Here is a 17,565-nt window from a genome sequence, read left to right as displayed (position 1 = left end):
TGCCATTTTTGTACTCCCTGAACATGTTGGTTTGCATGGGACTCGACGGTAGTAAGTCTCGTTGTTTCATTCTAACATGCTCGTTATATTGGTTGTTGGTATGCGGCATGCACTCTTTGTTTGCTTATTGTGTGCATTACAATGATCTTGTTATAACGACGAAATGATGAGTTCCAAATTCTTTGGCAAACAATATTGCGGTGTCTTTGCGTTTCCATTGTTCTTTGTCTTAACTTGTAATGTCTTTGTTTCGAGATATAGGTGCTTGCATGGACAACTTAAAAGATTGCCGGATCGCTTCATTGTATTGCTAGGTTTAATTACCATTCAATTTCTCCGGGTTACGTAATATTTTTTCAAAGCCTTGCAGCTGATGTAATATTTAGTTAGTTTTTCTAGTTCTTTCGCGCATTTTTTTTTTCGTGCTTGTCGTAAGTGAGGCTATCCGACAGCAAATCAATGCTTTGCGTAAATATTCTCGAGTATCTAAATCACGAATTCCCATCCCTTAAACGGCCCAATTAAGCGAAATCACAAACGTGCTTGGCCCGCAAAATCCTAAAGCGCCTTTTACGCGGCATATAAACGACAACTAAACGGGTGGCCCACTTACTTATGGGCCAGCCCACTTGATTAGCTGTGGACCCCACACTTTTATTGGGCCGGCCCACTTGCTTTAAGGTGGACCCCACCCACTCCTGGGCCGGCCCACCAACTAGTTGGGCCAGCCCAATTGCTTTTGTGGTGGTCCCCACGTACTAAACGAGCCGGCCCTTTAAGACGAATGTGGGACCCACACTGTGTTTTGGCCCGGCCCACTAGCTTTGTTGGGCCGGCCCACTTGCTCTATGGTGGACCCCACATACTAAATGGGCCGGCCCTTTTACGAGAAAGTGGGACCCACTGTGTTTTTGGCCGGCCCACAAGCGTGTTGGGCGGCCCACTTGCTATACGGTGGACCCCGCATACTAAATGGGCCGGCCGTTTAGCAGGAAAGTGGGACCCACCGGCGTTTTGGCCGGCCCACTATCTTGTTGGGCCGGCCCACTTGCTATATGGTGGACCCCACATACTAAATGGGCGGCCCTTTAGCGGGAAGTGGGACCCACCGGACTTTTTGGCCGGCCCACTATCTTGTTGGGCGGCCCACTCGCTCTATGGTGGACCCCACATGCTAAATGGGCCATCCTGTAACGGGAAAGTGGGACCCACTCGTGTTTTGGCCGGCCCACCATCTTGTTGGGCCGGCCCACTTGCTATATGGTGGACCCCACATACTAAATGGGCTGGCCTTTTAACAGGAAAGTGGGACCCACATGCTAATTGGGCCGGCCCACTAACTTCTTGGGCCGGCCCCGTTGCTTTAATGTGGACCCCACTTTGTAAATGGGCGGCCGGTACCGAGAAAGTGGGTCCCACATGTCTTGTGGGCCGGCCCTTTTGCTGTTGACCGGTCAATCGAGTGCATTCGACCGTCCCACATGCTTAGTGGGCCGGCCCATTAAAGTTTTGACCGAGTCAACCTTAGAGGTTAGGCCGGCCCACGTAACTAATGGACCAGCCCGACTATATAGTTGACCGGTCAAACTATGTAAGCTGGCCGGCCCGCAAACTTATTGGGCCGGCCCGCTTAAGACGTGGCGAGGCCTCGTGTGGGCCTACCATCTACCACGGGGTTTCAGCCGGTTAACGCCGTTAGCCGCCGGTTAACGGCGTACGCCACGTGTCACTTTGCATGACGTCGGCGATCAACGGGCTCCCGGAAACACTTGGGCAACGGTCCGATTTTCCGTGGCGGAAGGGCGCCCAAGCGCGACGGACCGAAAAAATCGTCGTAGGACTTTGCCTGACACAGTTTCCACAACAGAACCCATATCGTCGGGTTAGGCCCATAGGCGACGAAAAATACCCCTTAGCGGACGATTTTGAGACGTTGTCTATCAGAACTTTTCTTGTAGTGCATGTTTCACTCTACAATGCTATAATATATGTTCAAGTTTATGAGTTTTTGCATGATTTTTTGGTTGAATTTCTGGGCAAACCTAACAAATCCACATGACCCGGTCCCTGGCCCGGTCAACCGGCCTCTCAACCGGCCAGTCCGGCGCGTGGCCCGGTCGACCGGATGGCTGACCGGCCCGCCCGGTCTCTCGTCCGGTTTGACCGGCCCATACGCCGGATTGCCCAGTTTTTCGCACAATTTCATCAAAACACTTGAATATATACTATTCTTTTGGCCTCCCTATTTACTGATGACATGTACACTTACCCCACTGCTATCCTCGCTCTATTTGCTCATTCACAGATGATTGGAGTGGTGATGACCGTGGAAATCTTGCCAAGCGAGGAAGGCCTACGGTGCCTCCAGGACGTCGTTCTAGCGGCCGCGTGCCCTCTAAAGCACCTCAGACTACTGGCACTGGCAGCTCCACTCAGGGAAGAACCAAGACAGTTGCCACTAAGAGAAAAGACAAACAGGCAGCCCAGGATGATGAAGAGGATGATGAAGAGGATGATGATGATGATGGTGATGGCAGCTCTCCACCCGCCGGGACCGAGTTCTATTGATGGGAGCGCTAGCATCCCTACTTTTTCTTTGCCTTTTTGGTGTTCCGATGCCAAAGGGGGAGAAGAGAGTAGAGTCTAGGATCACGGGGTTCCTTGGTTGCACAAGCCATGCTTGACATTTTTTTATTTGCTTCTTATTTGGCTTGTGCTTATTTGGTTGTTTCTTCATTCCAAGAACTATTTGCTACTTTAAGTAATTCATGTATGGTCATGTACTTATATGCTTAAATCTCTATGTTGAGATGACTATGTACTATGCTTATATATCTTTATATTCACATGTCCATACCATGCTTGTTTCCTAAAGATATTGGGGGAGCTTCTCATATTCCACAAATGGTGCACTTTGCATTCAAACGCAAATTCTCCAAGTGCACACATTATGGGGGAGCTGTCTCAATATCTTATATGGAATCAAGGTTTAAGGCTTATCATAATATCTATATGTGACTCTAGCTCGGTTTGTCATCGTATACCAAAAAGGGGGAGATTGTAAGGGCATTTTACCCTTATCCATTATTTTGGTAACTATGACACCGTGCTAGAGTATTTGGACTAATACATGTCTACAAGATGATTCCCAGGTATTAGCCAAAGAGGTATAATGGTGTATCAATGGAACAAGAAGGCAATGGGATACCCCCCCCCCCCCACTTCGATGAAAAATCAACAAAGGATTTCAGTGTTTGGCCGGTCCCTGGCCCGGTCAGACCGGCCCTGGCACCGGCCAGTCCGGCGCCGACCGGCCCTAGCGCTTGAGCCAACCGGACAAAGTCTAGTGAGGGTGGGAGCGCACCCGGTCAGTGTCCGGTCGCCAGCCCGGTTTGGACCGGCCAATCCGGTCCCTAGCCCGGTCGGACCGGGTTTCGGACCGGGCGCCCCGGCGTCCAACCGGCCTCCGCGTTGAGCCAACCGGGCGTAGTCCAGTACGCCTCCGAAGCCCGGCCGGTCGAGACCCGGTCCCAGCTCCGGTTGAAACCGGCCGATCCGGTCGCTGGCCTGGTCTGACCGGCCCGTGCGCCGGCCTGTCCGGTGCCAAATCCGGTTGACCGGGTTTCTCGAGGAATCTGCTGACGTGGCAAGTGAGCAACGGCCAGAATTCAAGAAACACAATAAATACCCCTTCTCCTACCTCTGAAGGGGTAGGCACTACACTACAAGCTGTTCTTGAGCTCTCTCTCTCATACTCCATTGCTAGAAACACCAAAAGCCTTAGATCTCCCTCCTCCTCCACTCAAACTCAAATCCCTCCGGGAAACGATAGAGGAGGACCCAATCTACTGTTCTACCAAGCCAAATCTCATTCCCCCTTGTATTCATCAAGAAGCTTGCTCTCTAGGGTTCCTTGGAAACCCTAGGTGGGCAAGAGTGGTCCGGAAGCATCCAGGCTGTGGATTTGCTCCTGACAAGATTGTGAAGGTTTGGAAGCTACCTCAAAGTCTACCACAAGTGAGAGAGCTATTCCTTCGTGGGATAGGCTCCGGAGAATAGGGTGAGCCTTCGTGGCGTGGGGAGTCCTTCGTGGGACCTCCACCCCTCCAAACGTGATGTCCCTTCTTGCAAAGGAAGGGAACACGGGAATACATCCTCGTCTCTGCGTGCTATCGGTTATCTCTAACCAAACTCCTTACTTGTGATATAACTGCCTGTGAGAGCCTTCGTGCTTGAGTTACTTGTATCCTCATATAGGTTGTTTCACCTAGTTTGCATTAGGCTCATCTTTATATTCCGCAAAGCCTAATATTGCAAAGAAAGAATTAAAATCTGTAGAAACCTATTCACCCCCCTCTAGGTTTACCATCTCTGAACTTTCAAACAATCTTCCAACGACAAGAGTGGACTTGGATTTATCTCCAACAACAATAAGAAGTCCAAGAGCTACAAGAACAAGAAGGGCCAAGTACAAGTTAAATATCTATCCAAAATTACTTACTTCAAGTGCAAAATTGAAGGGAATCATGTTAGGCATTGCCCATTGAATAAGAAGCCTCTTAGTGAGAAGCAAGAAGGTAACAAGCCTCAAGTTCAAGGCCATGCTCAACCTCGAGTTGAGAAAGGTCACTTCCCAAGAAGGATCAAGCTAATGCTCCCATTATGGAGAAATCAAGTGAAAAGAACGAGAAGAACTTGCTACAAATGCCATGAGAAGAGCCATGATACATTCGATCCGGATTACGAATTGTAGTATGATGAGCTTTTTCCTAGAATACCTAGGTTAAATCGAACCTTGGGAGGCACTGCTAAATTGTGTGAAGGAAACGTCTACAAGACTTGCTAGTGTACTATCTTCAGTTTACCGGACCTATCTAGTTTACTTTTAAGGGGGTTGTGTTCAATGATGGAAATAGGTCACGATTAAGGTTTTACCTGTAGCTATGCATGCATATAATTGAAGCACATATATGTAACAAATAAAATAGAGATAAGAGATTTGTGAGTAGCACATCCGTAAAATAGAGATAAGAGACGTTAGTGGGCCATCCACACACACATGTTGGTATTCCGTGTGACACGTGTCGACATGCCAATGGGCACGCTCGTGGCACGTGTCAGCCTTCGAATGCAATTCTACATGGACACGTGGTAGGAGAAGGTTGGTCCGGAGTTGTCAGCTAGACGACAATGATGACATCATGCGACGGGACTGACAGGCCAATCATTGAACTGACATAATGCCTCTAAGGATCCGACCGGGGGACAACAATCCGCGACGGCCAAAGGCGTCACAGCGGAGCGGGCCGGGTGGGCTATGGGCTAGCACAAAGTCGTCACGGATCCATGACGAGAAAATCTAACTGTCAGTCTGGCCATCTGTGACGCGAGGTCCACCACGGTCCTGCAAACCGTCAGCAACATATGTCCATGACGGATTTTGCCTTTCGCTGACGAACTAAAATCATTATAGAAGACCCATATGTTACTAGTGATGGATGCCGATGCCAAGACTATGGTCTTAGATACCGAAGCCAAGATCATGTTCGAGGAGAATCGGATCCTGCTAACGGACTTGGCCACCATCACTGATCCCGTGCAAAGGGGTTGGATCGAGAAGAAGAAAAAGATGATCCTTGCTCGCGATGATTGAAGGGCTTGGTCATAGATGATTGATTTTGGGTGAAAGTAGCCACCTTTTGGGTGAAACTTGCCACTTTTTTGTGTGTGAAGAAACTTGCCACTTTTTATTTATATTGTAAGATCGATATTGTCTAACTTTGTACATTCCGGAGAAACTTGCAAGTATTTGGCGCTGTCTAGAGGGCAAAGGCATTTGTTTGCCACATATTGTGCATGTCAATTGCTATACTTTTGTGTTGCAATTTCAAATGGATTTGGCTAACTGCCAAGGTCTTCAAATTCAGTAGTAGACCGAATGTGTCACGCCGTTGGATGCGCTGTCCAGGCAAACCGGACCGCGAGATAGATGTTGTCCGCAGGCCGACCTAAATGGAGGGAAACTGACCTTTTAAGTTGGCCCGGTGGACATGCCCTAAATCTAACCTCGTCGTGCAACCAACCTGAGAGCATCTCTAACAGAGCCCGTAAATCCCGCCGGAACTGAACTTTTCCGGCGGATTTACGGGTTCAGGCCGAATATGTCGCAGAATGGAGCCCGAAAACATGGACCGGCCTGTAAAAGAAGTTCAGGGGCCCGAGAAACTCCCCACACGCCCGCTTTCTTTCGTGAGCTAGCTATGTTTGCTTCTTCCTCTTTTCCTCTCTGTTCCGGATGTCAATCCAATCTCTGATTCAAGTCCATAACTTCCTTTATTAAAAGGGTTCGCGGAGGGGAGTTCGGTTCGCAAACCCTACTCCCCTCCGCCGTTCCTCTCCCTCCGCTGCCGCCAAGCACCATTTCCGGCGAGCAATCCAACTCGCCCCACGCAGCAATCCAGTGCCCGCCGGTGCGCGATGGCGTCCCGTGGCGGCTCCGACGGCCGTGGCGCCGGATTGGGCGGCGGCGACTCGCCGCCGCGTCCGCCCGTGTCGACGCGGAGCGGCGCAAATGGAACCGGTCCGAGGGCGCGCGCAAGCGCAGTGCCTGCCGGTGGATGAACTGGGGGCTCACGCCCCAGGGAAGCTCGCAAGGTACAGCAACGCCGGCGAGGGCTCCTCGTCCGGCCAGTCAAGCCGCGCACCATGGCTCCCCGTCGCGGAGAGCAGCGAAGACGACCACCTCGTCCCCGCGCGGTCGTCGACCTTCACCGCCTGGGACTACATCCACGGTAGCGACGAGGAGGAGGCCGTCCTCGCGCAGACCAACATCGTCAGCGCGGCGGAGGCTCGCGCGCGCTTCCGCCGGGAGGAGGCAGACGCCGTCCGACATGTCCGTGAATACGAGGCGGCCCGCGTCCGCCGCGTCAAGCTCGAAATAGTCGAGCTTGACGCCGACGCGCGTGAAGATCGTCCACGACAGCGTCGGCGCTGTCTGCCGCCGACAAGTTACGCCACCACCGCCGCGCGCGTAGGTCACTAGATTGGCCGCATTTTGCTTTAGCTAACTAGCGCTCACCGGTGTACCAGTAATGTAGCTTCAATTTGTCAAACAATTTAAGTTTTGATGCTCAATCGAAGCATCAATTTCATGTGAACTATGATCATCGCCGCGCCATTTCAAATTCCGTTTTTGAGTTCCATTTTTACGGTTTCTAATCCACGCCACTACCAAAATCTAAAAAACTTACGTTTTCGGAGGACTAAAAATCACTTTTTCAATTTACACTTTTTCGGACACTGATGCTCTTAGGCCTCTGATCGATGACTCTCCGGCGACTCCACTGGTCGGCTGGCCTAGTGTGGAGACCCAAGTGCTAAAAAGCAAACGGCTGCCAGCTTGTCCGATCGAGCGCACGCGCCCTGGCCGTCAGATGAAGTTGATTGAGGCCCGATCGCGCACACGGCTCCGACAACTTTCTCCTGGAGGCCCCACCCCGACGGCCCGACCTCATCGAAAGAGAGCGCCCTCGTCTTCCTTCATGTTCCCCTTTTCTTCCCCCGATTGGGGAAGAGTGATTGTCCCCCAATCGAGTGGATCATGAGGTCCGCGGAGGAGGGACGAGAGGTGCCGGCGGCGTCCACGCGCCCAAGGTGAAGGGCTGCGACCATGGCCTTGGCGCGGCTGTGGGGAGGAGAGCACGGACAGAGCCGGTGCTCCAGAGGCGAAGGGCGGCGGTCATGGGAAGATGTGGTATGCGGGCAGGGGAGACCGCACGCCCGGAGAAGCGGCGGCCATGGAGACGGTGGGGGGGGGGGGGGGGCGCACGGCGCCCGCACTCCCAAGGTGTGGTCGGCGGCCATGACGTTGGAGCTGCAGCTGCCTGCGGCGGAGGGAGGAAGAGGAACGAGCAGCGCCGGTGGTCCATATGGCCCGGACCACAACGACATCGACGCTGGCGGCTGCAAGATGCAGTTGTGTGTCCCGGCCACACGTTCTGCAGATGGCTTAGACCACGACGACCTCAACGCCGACGGCCAGACATGCTCCTCGCGTCCGACGATTGCCCTCACCTGCTGATATATGCGGCCAGTGGAGTACTAGTTGAACAAGACGTGAGACTCCACGATGGATTTCTCTTTGGGTAGAGAAAACACAAACTCGGTGTGCAACAACTCATGGCTGTTCTTAATCGTTTTCAGATTTCTGCTTCGACCTCTGATGTGGTTGATATGGTACATGTAATTGGTATTATCACACATCTGTGTATATTGGTCTAGCAGATCATCTCTTACTCATAGGATCATTGGTTAAGCTCACATGGCGGTTCATCTCTGCATTCATTTTTTTTCTTGCTTATATGAGTACTAGATCTATTAAGTTTGTTTTCCTAGAACATACATGGATGTAGATTTTTGTTGTTGATTTTTACTGTTGAGTGTTCAATTATTGCAAAAAAGAAGTTGCTTATCCCATGAGGCAAGGTTCTTAAACACCAAATGTTTTGTTGTCGCAACCGCTGAAATTAGTTGCATCCATTTTCAAATTGGGTTGCGGATGAAATATATAGTTGAATTTTTGTCGCAACGGCTGCAATTTTGTCTCCTCCAGTTGCAACCTAGTGTGGGATGACTACAACTAAAACACCACCATTAAGGTGCCTTTCATGCAATAGTTGCAGGCGGAACTAGAATTAGTTGCAGGCAGAACTGACACTAGTTGTAGGGCATCATATAGGATGAGTTTGTAGTTTGATGGTATCCCTATGGATGAGTTCAGCCCGATAACATAGAACTAGATTAGTTGCATGCAGAAATGGCATTAGTTGCTGGCAGAACTGACACTAGTTGTAGGGTAAGATATAGGATGAGTTTGTAGTTTGAGGGTACCAAAGTTTCTTCATCGGACACCAAAGTTGCTTCATACGGCACCAAAATCGCTTTATTGTGTACCATAGTTGCTTCATCAGGCACCAAAGTTGCTTCATTGTGCACCACGGTTGCTTTGTCACGCACCTGAGCTGATTCTTCATGTGTCAGAGTTGCTTCATCGAGCACCAAAGTTGCTTCATCAGGCACAAAAGTTGCATTCATTGTGTACCACAGTTGCTTCATCGGGCACCACAGTTGCTTCATTGCGCACCAAAGTTGCTTCGTCGGGCACCAAAGTTGCATTTATTGTGTACCATAGTTGCTTCATGCACCAAAGTTGCTTCGTCGGGCACTGAAGTTACGATAGTTGCTTCATGCACCAAAGTTGCTTGTTCGTGTACAAAAGTTGCTTCATCGGGACCAAAGTTGATTCGGTAGGCACGAAAGTTGCTTCGTCATCCACCGATGTTGTGAAGTTGTGTACCGCCCACAGTTGCTCATTGTGTACCATAGTTGCTTCGTCGCGCACCAAAGTTGCTTGTTCATGTACCAAAGTTGTTTAATCGGGACGAAAGTTGCTTCGTAGCGCACCAAAGTTGCTTATTCATGTACCAAAATTGTTTAATCTGGACGAAAGTTGCTTCGTAGCGCACCAAAATTGCTTATTTGTAGTTGAGGGGTATTCCTATAGATGGGTTTATACCAAGAAAAGACAGAACTAGATTAGTTGCAGGCTGAACTTACATTAGTTGCTGGTAGAACTAATTGTAGTTGCAGACATCATATATGATGAGTTGTAGTTGATGGTTATTCCTAACACGAAACTAGATGAGTTGCATATTGAACTGGCATTAGTTGCTGGCAGAAGTGACTTTAGTTGCAGACATCATATGATGAGTTGCAGTTGAGGTATGGATTCAGGAGTTGTCCATTGTTGTCACGAAGTTGCATATCGTTGATGTTAAGTTGCCGTTTGTTGTTCCTTTTATATACTACAAAGTTGTTGACTGTTGTTGTAGCTTCTCGGAAACTAAGTTGCCAACAAAATGCAAAAAAACTAGTGTACGCAACTCTTATTACAAAGTTGCTTCGCCACAACACTAGAGTTGCTTCACCATAATAGTAGAGTTGCTTTTCGAAAAAATAGTTTGCCGAAAGATATACAAATGGGATCTAGTTTCGAAGAGCTCGTTGCGAGAGGCCCAACAGTGAAAACGGATCGCAATTTTGACGAACCGTTTATGAGTTATGCCTTTTTTTTATTTCTCCCCTCAAGGAATTAAAGTCAAGTTGTAAGCATGTGGAGTAATTGATTTCCTTAATTAAGGTGTTTGCTAGTTTGGACTAACCAGCCAACGTTTGCTGCCTAGTAGTTAATTAGTTGGGTGACCAAACTAACTGGATGGATGGACAGCCAAACCATGCACGCGTTCCATTCCATTTTCTTTTCTTTGAGAACACACGTATCACATTCACAGATGAAAGACATTGGACACGTACGCAATCCGAACGCACCAGAAGCACACACAACCGGCTGGATCTTATATAATATAAAACCGACTCCCCATTCCCGGCGGTACGAACCAGTTCATCACTCGTCACACTCCGTTGGACCTCATCACATTCCAATCCATCCACGATGCACAAGACGTCATCTCTGTCGGACCTGGGCTTCGACGCCGCCGGCGCCTCATCAGGCTTCTTCCGCCCGGTAGCCGACGACAGCACCCACTCCTCCAGCTCCGCCCCGCACCGCCGCCTCACCAAGGTCTCCGTCATCGGCGCGGGCAACGTGGGCATGGCCATCGCGCAGACGATCCTCACCCAGAACCTGGCCGACGAGATCGCGCTGGTCGACGCGCTCCCCGACAAGCTCCGCGGCGAGGCGCTCGACCTGCAGCACGCCGCCGCGTTCCTCCCGCGCGTCCGTATCGTCTCCGGCACCGACCACGCCGTCACCGCGTGCTCCGACCTCGTGGTCGTCACGGCCGGCGCGAGGCAGAACCCGGGGGAGGCCAGGCTGAGCCTGCTGCGGCGGAACGTGGAGCTGTTCCGGAAGATCGTGCCGCCCGTGGCCGAGCACTCCCCGGACGCGCTGCTGCTCGTGGTCTCCAACCCCGTGGACGTGCTGACGTATGTGGCCTGGAAGCTGTCCGGGTTCCCGGCCAGCAGGGTGATTGGGTCCGGGACGAACCTCGATTCGTCCAGGTTCAGGTTCCTCGTCGCCGAGCACCTCGACGTCAACGCGCAGGACGTCCAGGTAACATACATACTACTCGTACTACATCTGAATCCTGAATCCATCCGTGAATGCCATGTTTCCATGGCCATGCATGATCCGTCAGCTCTTGCTCGCCATCGAGCTCGTCGCTGGAGTGGAGTCAGTAGGGTGTTGCCATGCATGCTAGTCGTTGACTCATGCATGACTGGTCTCCCACTCTTCCGCATCCGACAGGGCAGTAGCTAGAGCTCCTGGTTCAGTAAATTTTGTAACACTGTAAAACATGAGTTAGGAGCCAGACGTCATGACCTGAGTGCGACGTCATCTCCTAATGTTCAGTGACGATGTCGCACTCAGGTGATGGGAAAGTCAACTTTTGAATTTTATTGGGTGAAACGAAATTCTGGGGTCAGTTCCATACTGTTTTGGACACTCGACTCCTGGTGTTTACCATAAATCATCAGATGACTCTAGTAGTCCCATTGTTTGCTGCTTCCTTCCTGAATGTTATCCTGCAAAATACAAAAGATGCTAACTTGTTTCAAAAAGAATATATGCAGTTGTATTATGAATTCAGCCTATGAGCACTTGTATACATAAATTTGTCAGATTACTTATATGCAACATAATCCACCACGAGTCCACGACGGTGCTTGGCCATCCCTTTCAAATTGAGGTCCATAGATATTTGGTTTATTATACACCGATAAGTATCTAGACATAAATCATCAATTTGCATAACGATTTCCTTCCTTGATACATATGCATTTTTGTAAGATCTGCCACTGCACAACTAATGATACTGATGTCCTTGCATGCTACACAAGAAGAACATTGTTCTCTGTTCCAGATAATTGACCAACCTTTTACTGTGGTTGGTTAAAAAAATCCTAGTTTGTACTGGAGTTCGGATTCCTGACTAGCTAACTAACCAAACAACAAATATGGTGCAGGCATACATGGTGGGGGAGCACGGCGACAGCTCGCTGGCGATCTGGTCGACCATTAGTGTCGCCGGGATGCCGGCTTTCAAGTCCCTGCGGGACAGCCACCATTCCTTCGACGAGGCGGCGCTGGAGGGCATCAGACGTGCCGTGGTGGGCGGCGCCTACGAGGTGATCGGACTGAAGGGATACACCTCCTGGGCCATCGGCTACTCCGTCGCCAGTTTGGCGGCCTCCCTCCTCCGTGACCAGCGCCGGGTGCACCCAGTCTCCGTCCTCGCCTCCGGCTTCCACGGCATCTCGGACGGTCATGATGTGTTCCTCAGCCTCCCCGCCCGGCTCGGCCGCGGCGGCGTCCTCGGCGTCGCCGAGATGGACCTCACCGAGGTCGAGGCCGCGCAGCTCCGGCGCTCCGCAAAGACGCTCTGGGAGAACTGCCAGCTCCTCGATCTCTGAGGAACCAAATTAATCTAGTGGTGCAATATTAAAGAAATTTCTACGAAATCTACTGCTATATATTGCTATTTCTGCTTCTGCCACACAAAATCTTGTACTTTTGAACAGCTTTGTTGGAGCTGAAGTAATACTGTAACCCTATCAAATAGATGAAATAAATCGTGATGCATGTCAGCCTTGGTAAATTTGGTTCGATTGTGTAGGTCCAAGCTTCTATTGAATCCAGTAAACAATCTAGAAGCTTCATTGCTAATTTAATCAGTAAGGGGTGAAGATGATTTTAGAACATCCATTCAATGGTTTGTGATCTAAAACCATGTTTTTACCCCTGGACTCTGCCTCCTAATTGGAGTAGATATTAATATTTCTGTTGCTTGCTGGCCAAACTATATGCCCTAACACATTTGCCAACAAGAGAACTAAAAGCATCTCCAGGTGCCCCAAAACTTTTTGGGGCGCGCTGAACATTTAATCGGTCCAGTCGCGCGCTTCAAAGGGCCTTTTCACCCGACGCGGCCCAATACGGTGTCCGACGCTTCGAGGCTGTTCCCGCTCCACATGGAATGCTGCGGGCGCTCCAGGCAGAACGCGGAAACGAGCCGCGAGTGGCGGGCCTGACCCGCCATTGGCACATGAAGGGAATTTAATGGAAATTTAATTAGACTCCCGCCACATCGCGCCTCTCCCGCCACATCGCACCCTCCCACCACTTCCCGCCACCAGCCACACATTTCTCTACCCTGCCAAAAAAATTCATTTACCCTCCTCCCACCGATTCATTCCTTCCTCCTGCCGCCGGTACTCTCTCCCTCCCGCCACCGCTATTCTCTCCCAGACATGGCGCCGGTAGTCCCCAAAAAACTGGCCAAAAACGACCACCAAGCCACCAGGCAAGGAGGCAGCGAAGAAGGACCGAAGGCGCCCTTCGTGAAGCGGCGGAAGGCACCGGCGGCGAAGGTGAAGCCGCAGATGTGGACCGAAGAACGTTGGCAGGAAGACTGCTTGCGGCCCAGGTTGTTTCGATAAGACGCACAACTTTCGTTTCAATCACTTCTTCATTTGAGGCAATCTTAAAGGAGCTATAGTGGAAGCCTTCCTATATTAATCCCTATGACTGTTAGCATGATCGGTTATTGCGGTGACCCAGCATACCACTGCATGGTGTAGTTCGCAAGTCGTTGACATAACACAAGTGAAACACCGTTCCACTAGTATTACATCCCTCAGAGTGGTACAACAGAAACATATGCGAGTCCAAGGCATGTCTATAGAAGTATACACGAACTGTTTACAGAAGATCAACACAGCCTCCTACTTTACATGGAGGTAAAACTGCAAATAAATCTCCAAAAGAATAACTCATAGACTAATTTATTACTAACTCTAGATATAGAGATACTAGGCTTGCTAGAGAACTAGGCTAGAACCCTAACTACTTAGGTACTAGGTTTAGGGAATAGGTTCCCTTCTACTTCTAGACTACGTTTCCACCATGGAATATGTATAGTTGCTGACTTCATCAACTTTGTTGTCTGACACCTGCCCTTGTATTGGTTGACTCCTCCGTCTTCGAACTTCACGGTCGCTTCTCCTTGGATACCTCCCAATCTAAGCAGGGGTTCAAGAGGGAACGAATGAGTACGAGCGTACTCAGCAAGTTCAATAATAGAAATATGTGTATCATGCACTAGCTATAGCCATAGACCAGAAAGTCGTAGGCAAAAGCAAGTTTTCGTAATCATTTCTTTAAAGGTTTATTTTATTATGAAAAACTATATCCGTCAGTCTTCACAGGTTGACCAGAACTTCATGGAGTTCCTTTCCTGCCGCGTTCGTAGTTCCTTCCCGAAACAGAGAGTGACAGATCACAATTCAATACACTCTGCACATGTTTCTTACTTTACCCATAAGAGAACTTATCCTTGTTTGTCAGCCGAGTCTAGAGCTCGTCCACACTTCCTTGGTGTGATGCTAGTTGTAAGAACCAATCAAATCACTGCCTTCTCCGCGACCCCGCATACCCACCCTTTTGTATTCAGAGGATCTTCGATCACTCGATCCCTGACCATGATACAATCCGTCATAGATGGGTAGAGCGCCCTTCATCCACGCGGATGGGGAGATTATGTCCATCCCAAACTACTGAGTGTTCACCAACACACAACCAGGCTCTATCAAGTCCGTTGATATGCGAAAGGAAGAAGATACAACTGACTTCTCTAGATCCATTATAGATCTTATGATTAACACGTAATGTACGGCGCTAGAATCACTGGACGACATTTGTTGTTAATCCTATGTGAATACTTCCTAGTTGCAATGGAACCTCCACCGTCATCTCAAACCATGGTTCCATTGCCCACCACATAGTCATATTCATAATTGTAAAGTGATCTTTTGATTTTCAATGCAGGAGTGATAATTATAGTACTTTGCATACAATTTGATAAAAATAATCAAATGGCATGAGCAAGTGATGAACTTGCCTTTCTTGACTGCAAGATTATGCAGGCAAGAGCTTCGAGATGATATAACTCCAAATTCTGACATACTGATGACCCACAAGTATAGGGGATCGCAACAGTCTTCGAGGGAAGTAAAACCCAATTTATTGATTCGACACAAGGGGAGACAAAGAATACTTGTAAGCCTTAACAGCAGAGTTGTCAATTCAGCTGCACTGGAAACAGACTTGCTCGCAAGAGTTTATCGAGTAGTAACAGTTTTATAGCGATAGCAGTAGTGAAATAACAAGCAGCGAGTAACAAAGACAGCGAGTAGTGATTATAGTAAACGACAGGATTAAAATACGTAGGCACGGGGATGGATGAACGGGCGTTGCATGGATGAGAGAAACTCATGTAACAATCAAAGCAGGGCATTTGCAGATAATAATAAAACGGTATCCAAGTACTAATCAATCAATAGGCATGTGTTCCATATATAGTCGTACGTGCTCGCAATGAGAAACTTGCACAGCATCTTTTGTCCTACCAGCCGGTGGCAGCCGGGCCTCTAGGGAATCTACTGGAAATTAAGGCACTCCTTTTAATAGAGCACCGGAGCAAAGCATTGACACTCCGTGAACACATGTGATCCTCATATCACCGCCATCCCCTTCGGTTGTCCCAATTTCCGTCACTTTGGGGCCTCGGGTTCCGGACAACAATACGTGTATACAACTTGCAGGTAAGATCATAAAGCAATGAATATCATAATGAATTGATAACATGTTCAGATATGAGATCATGGCACTCGGGTCCTAGTGACAAGAATTAAGCATAACAAGTTGCAACAATATCATAAAACTACCAATTACGGACACTAGGCACTATGCCCTAACAATCTTATGCTATTACATGATCAATCTCATCCAATCCCTACCATCCCCTTCAGCCTACAGCGGGGGAATTACTCACACATGGATGGGGGAAATATGGTTGGTCGATGGAGAGGCGTCGGTGGTGATGATGGCGGCGATCTCCTCCAATTCCCCGTCCCGGTGGAGTGCCAGAACGGAGTTTCTGGTCCCGAGACGGAGTTTCGCGACTGTGGCGGCGTACTGGATGGTTTCTGGCGATTTCTTCTAACCCCCCGTGCGTTTTTAGGTCGAAGGCAATAAGTAGTCCGAAGGAGGGCGTCGGGGGCCAGCCGAGGCGGCCACACAACAGGGCGGCGCGCCCCCCTCCTGGGCCACGCCGGCCTAGTGTGTGGGGCCCTCGGGCCCCCACCTGGCTTGCCCTTCTGGCTCCATCAATATTCTGGGAAAATAGGACCTTTCGCATAAATTCCGAGGATTTTCCTGAAAGTTGGATTTCGCACCAAAACCGGACACCGGAGCAATTCTCGAAAACAGCGTTAGTCCGTGTTAGTTGCATCCAAAATACACAAATTAGAGGCAAAACAATAGCAAAAGTGTTCGGGAAAGTAGATACGTTTTGGACGTATCAACTCCCCCAAGCTTAGCTTATTGCTTGTCCTCAAGCAATTCGAGTTGACAAGCTGAGTGCGATAAAAGAACTTTCACGAACACATTTGTTCATATGATGTAAACATTCTCATGATATGGCAAGTACTTAAGCAGTTCATAATAAGATACATGCAAATAAAATCATCTAATAGCTATGTCAATCATGGAAAAGGTACCAACAAACTAATAATGAGCATCATGAGTCATATCTATCAGCAGGATTGCAATGTTCATAGAATGATATGATAAAGTGGTATCTCGCTTGCCCGTAATTGTACAACAAAACATAAATGCTTGGGCACCTTTGAGGTTCATGAGAAGACTGGAAGTAGAGGTTATCAAAGATTAAAGCATCAAAGTTATACCACAATTAATCACATTTTGGGACAAGCATATTATACTAAGAATGACAGTTGTGCTCTCAAGAAAGTGGTCAAAGAAAGGATGGAGACTCAATGTAAAAGTAAAAGATTGACCCTTCGCAGAGGGAAGCAGGGATTAACATGTGCTAGAGCTTTTCATTTGTAAAACAGGAGTAAAATTATTTTGAGAGGTGTTTGTTGTTGTCAACGAATGATAATGGGTACTCTAACTACCTCGTCAACCAGACTTTCAAGAGCGGCTCCCATGAAGGACGTTATTTCTACCAGCAAGGTAAATCATCCCTCTTCTCTTTTGTTTACACACGTATTTTAGTTTCATTATGGATGACACTCCCCCAACCTTTGCTTACACAAGCCATGGCTAACCGAATCCTCGGGTGCCTTCCATCAATCACATACCATGGAGGAGTGTCTATTTGCAATTTAAGTTGCTTACTCGATAAATCGGGGCAAAACATGTGAAGAGAATTAGTAATGAAAGTTGATTAATTGGGGTTGGGAACCCCGTTGCCGACTCTTTTTGCAAAATTATTGGATAAGCGGATGTGCCACTAGTCCATTATGAAAGTCTGTCAGGAGTAAATGACAAGATTGAAAGATAAACACCACATATTTCCTCATGAGCTATGAAACATTAACACAAATTGAGAAGCATTTTGAAGGTTTAAAAGTAGCACATGGGAATTTACTTGGAATGGTTTGAAATGCCATGCATAGGTA

The 17,565-nt window shown here is 48.8% G+C and overlaps 1 protein-coding gene across 1 annotated transcript; it reads left to right on the top strand.

Moving 5' to 3' along the window:
* The first annotated feature begins 10,510 nt into the window (after positions 1 to 10,510).
* Positions 10,511 to 12,492, top strand: LOC124651373 (L-lactate dehydrogenase A-like). Its single transcript, XM_047190470.1, has 2 exons — positions 10,511 to 11,131; positions 12,046 to 12,492. The coding sequence occupies exons 1-2, from the start codon at positions 10,511 to 10,513 to the stop codon at positions 12,490 to 12,492; spliced, it is 1,068 nt and encodes a 355-aa protein (XP_047046426.1).
* The last annotated feature ends 5,073 nt before the right edge of the window (positions 12,493 to 17,565 follow it).

This window comes from Lolium rigidum, chromosome 5, assembly GCF_022539505.1.
Source record: "Lolium rigidum isolate FL_2022 chromosome 5, APGP_CSIRO_Lrig_0.1, whole genome shotgun sequence".
Taxonomy (NCBI): Eukaryota; Viridiplantae; Streptophyta; class Magnoliopsida; order Poales; family Poaceae; genus Lolium; species Lolium rigidum.
This window is presented reverse-complemented; position numbering and strand designations above follow the sequence as displayed.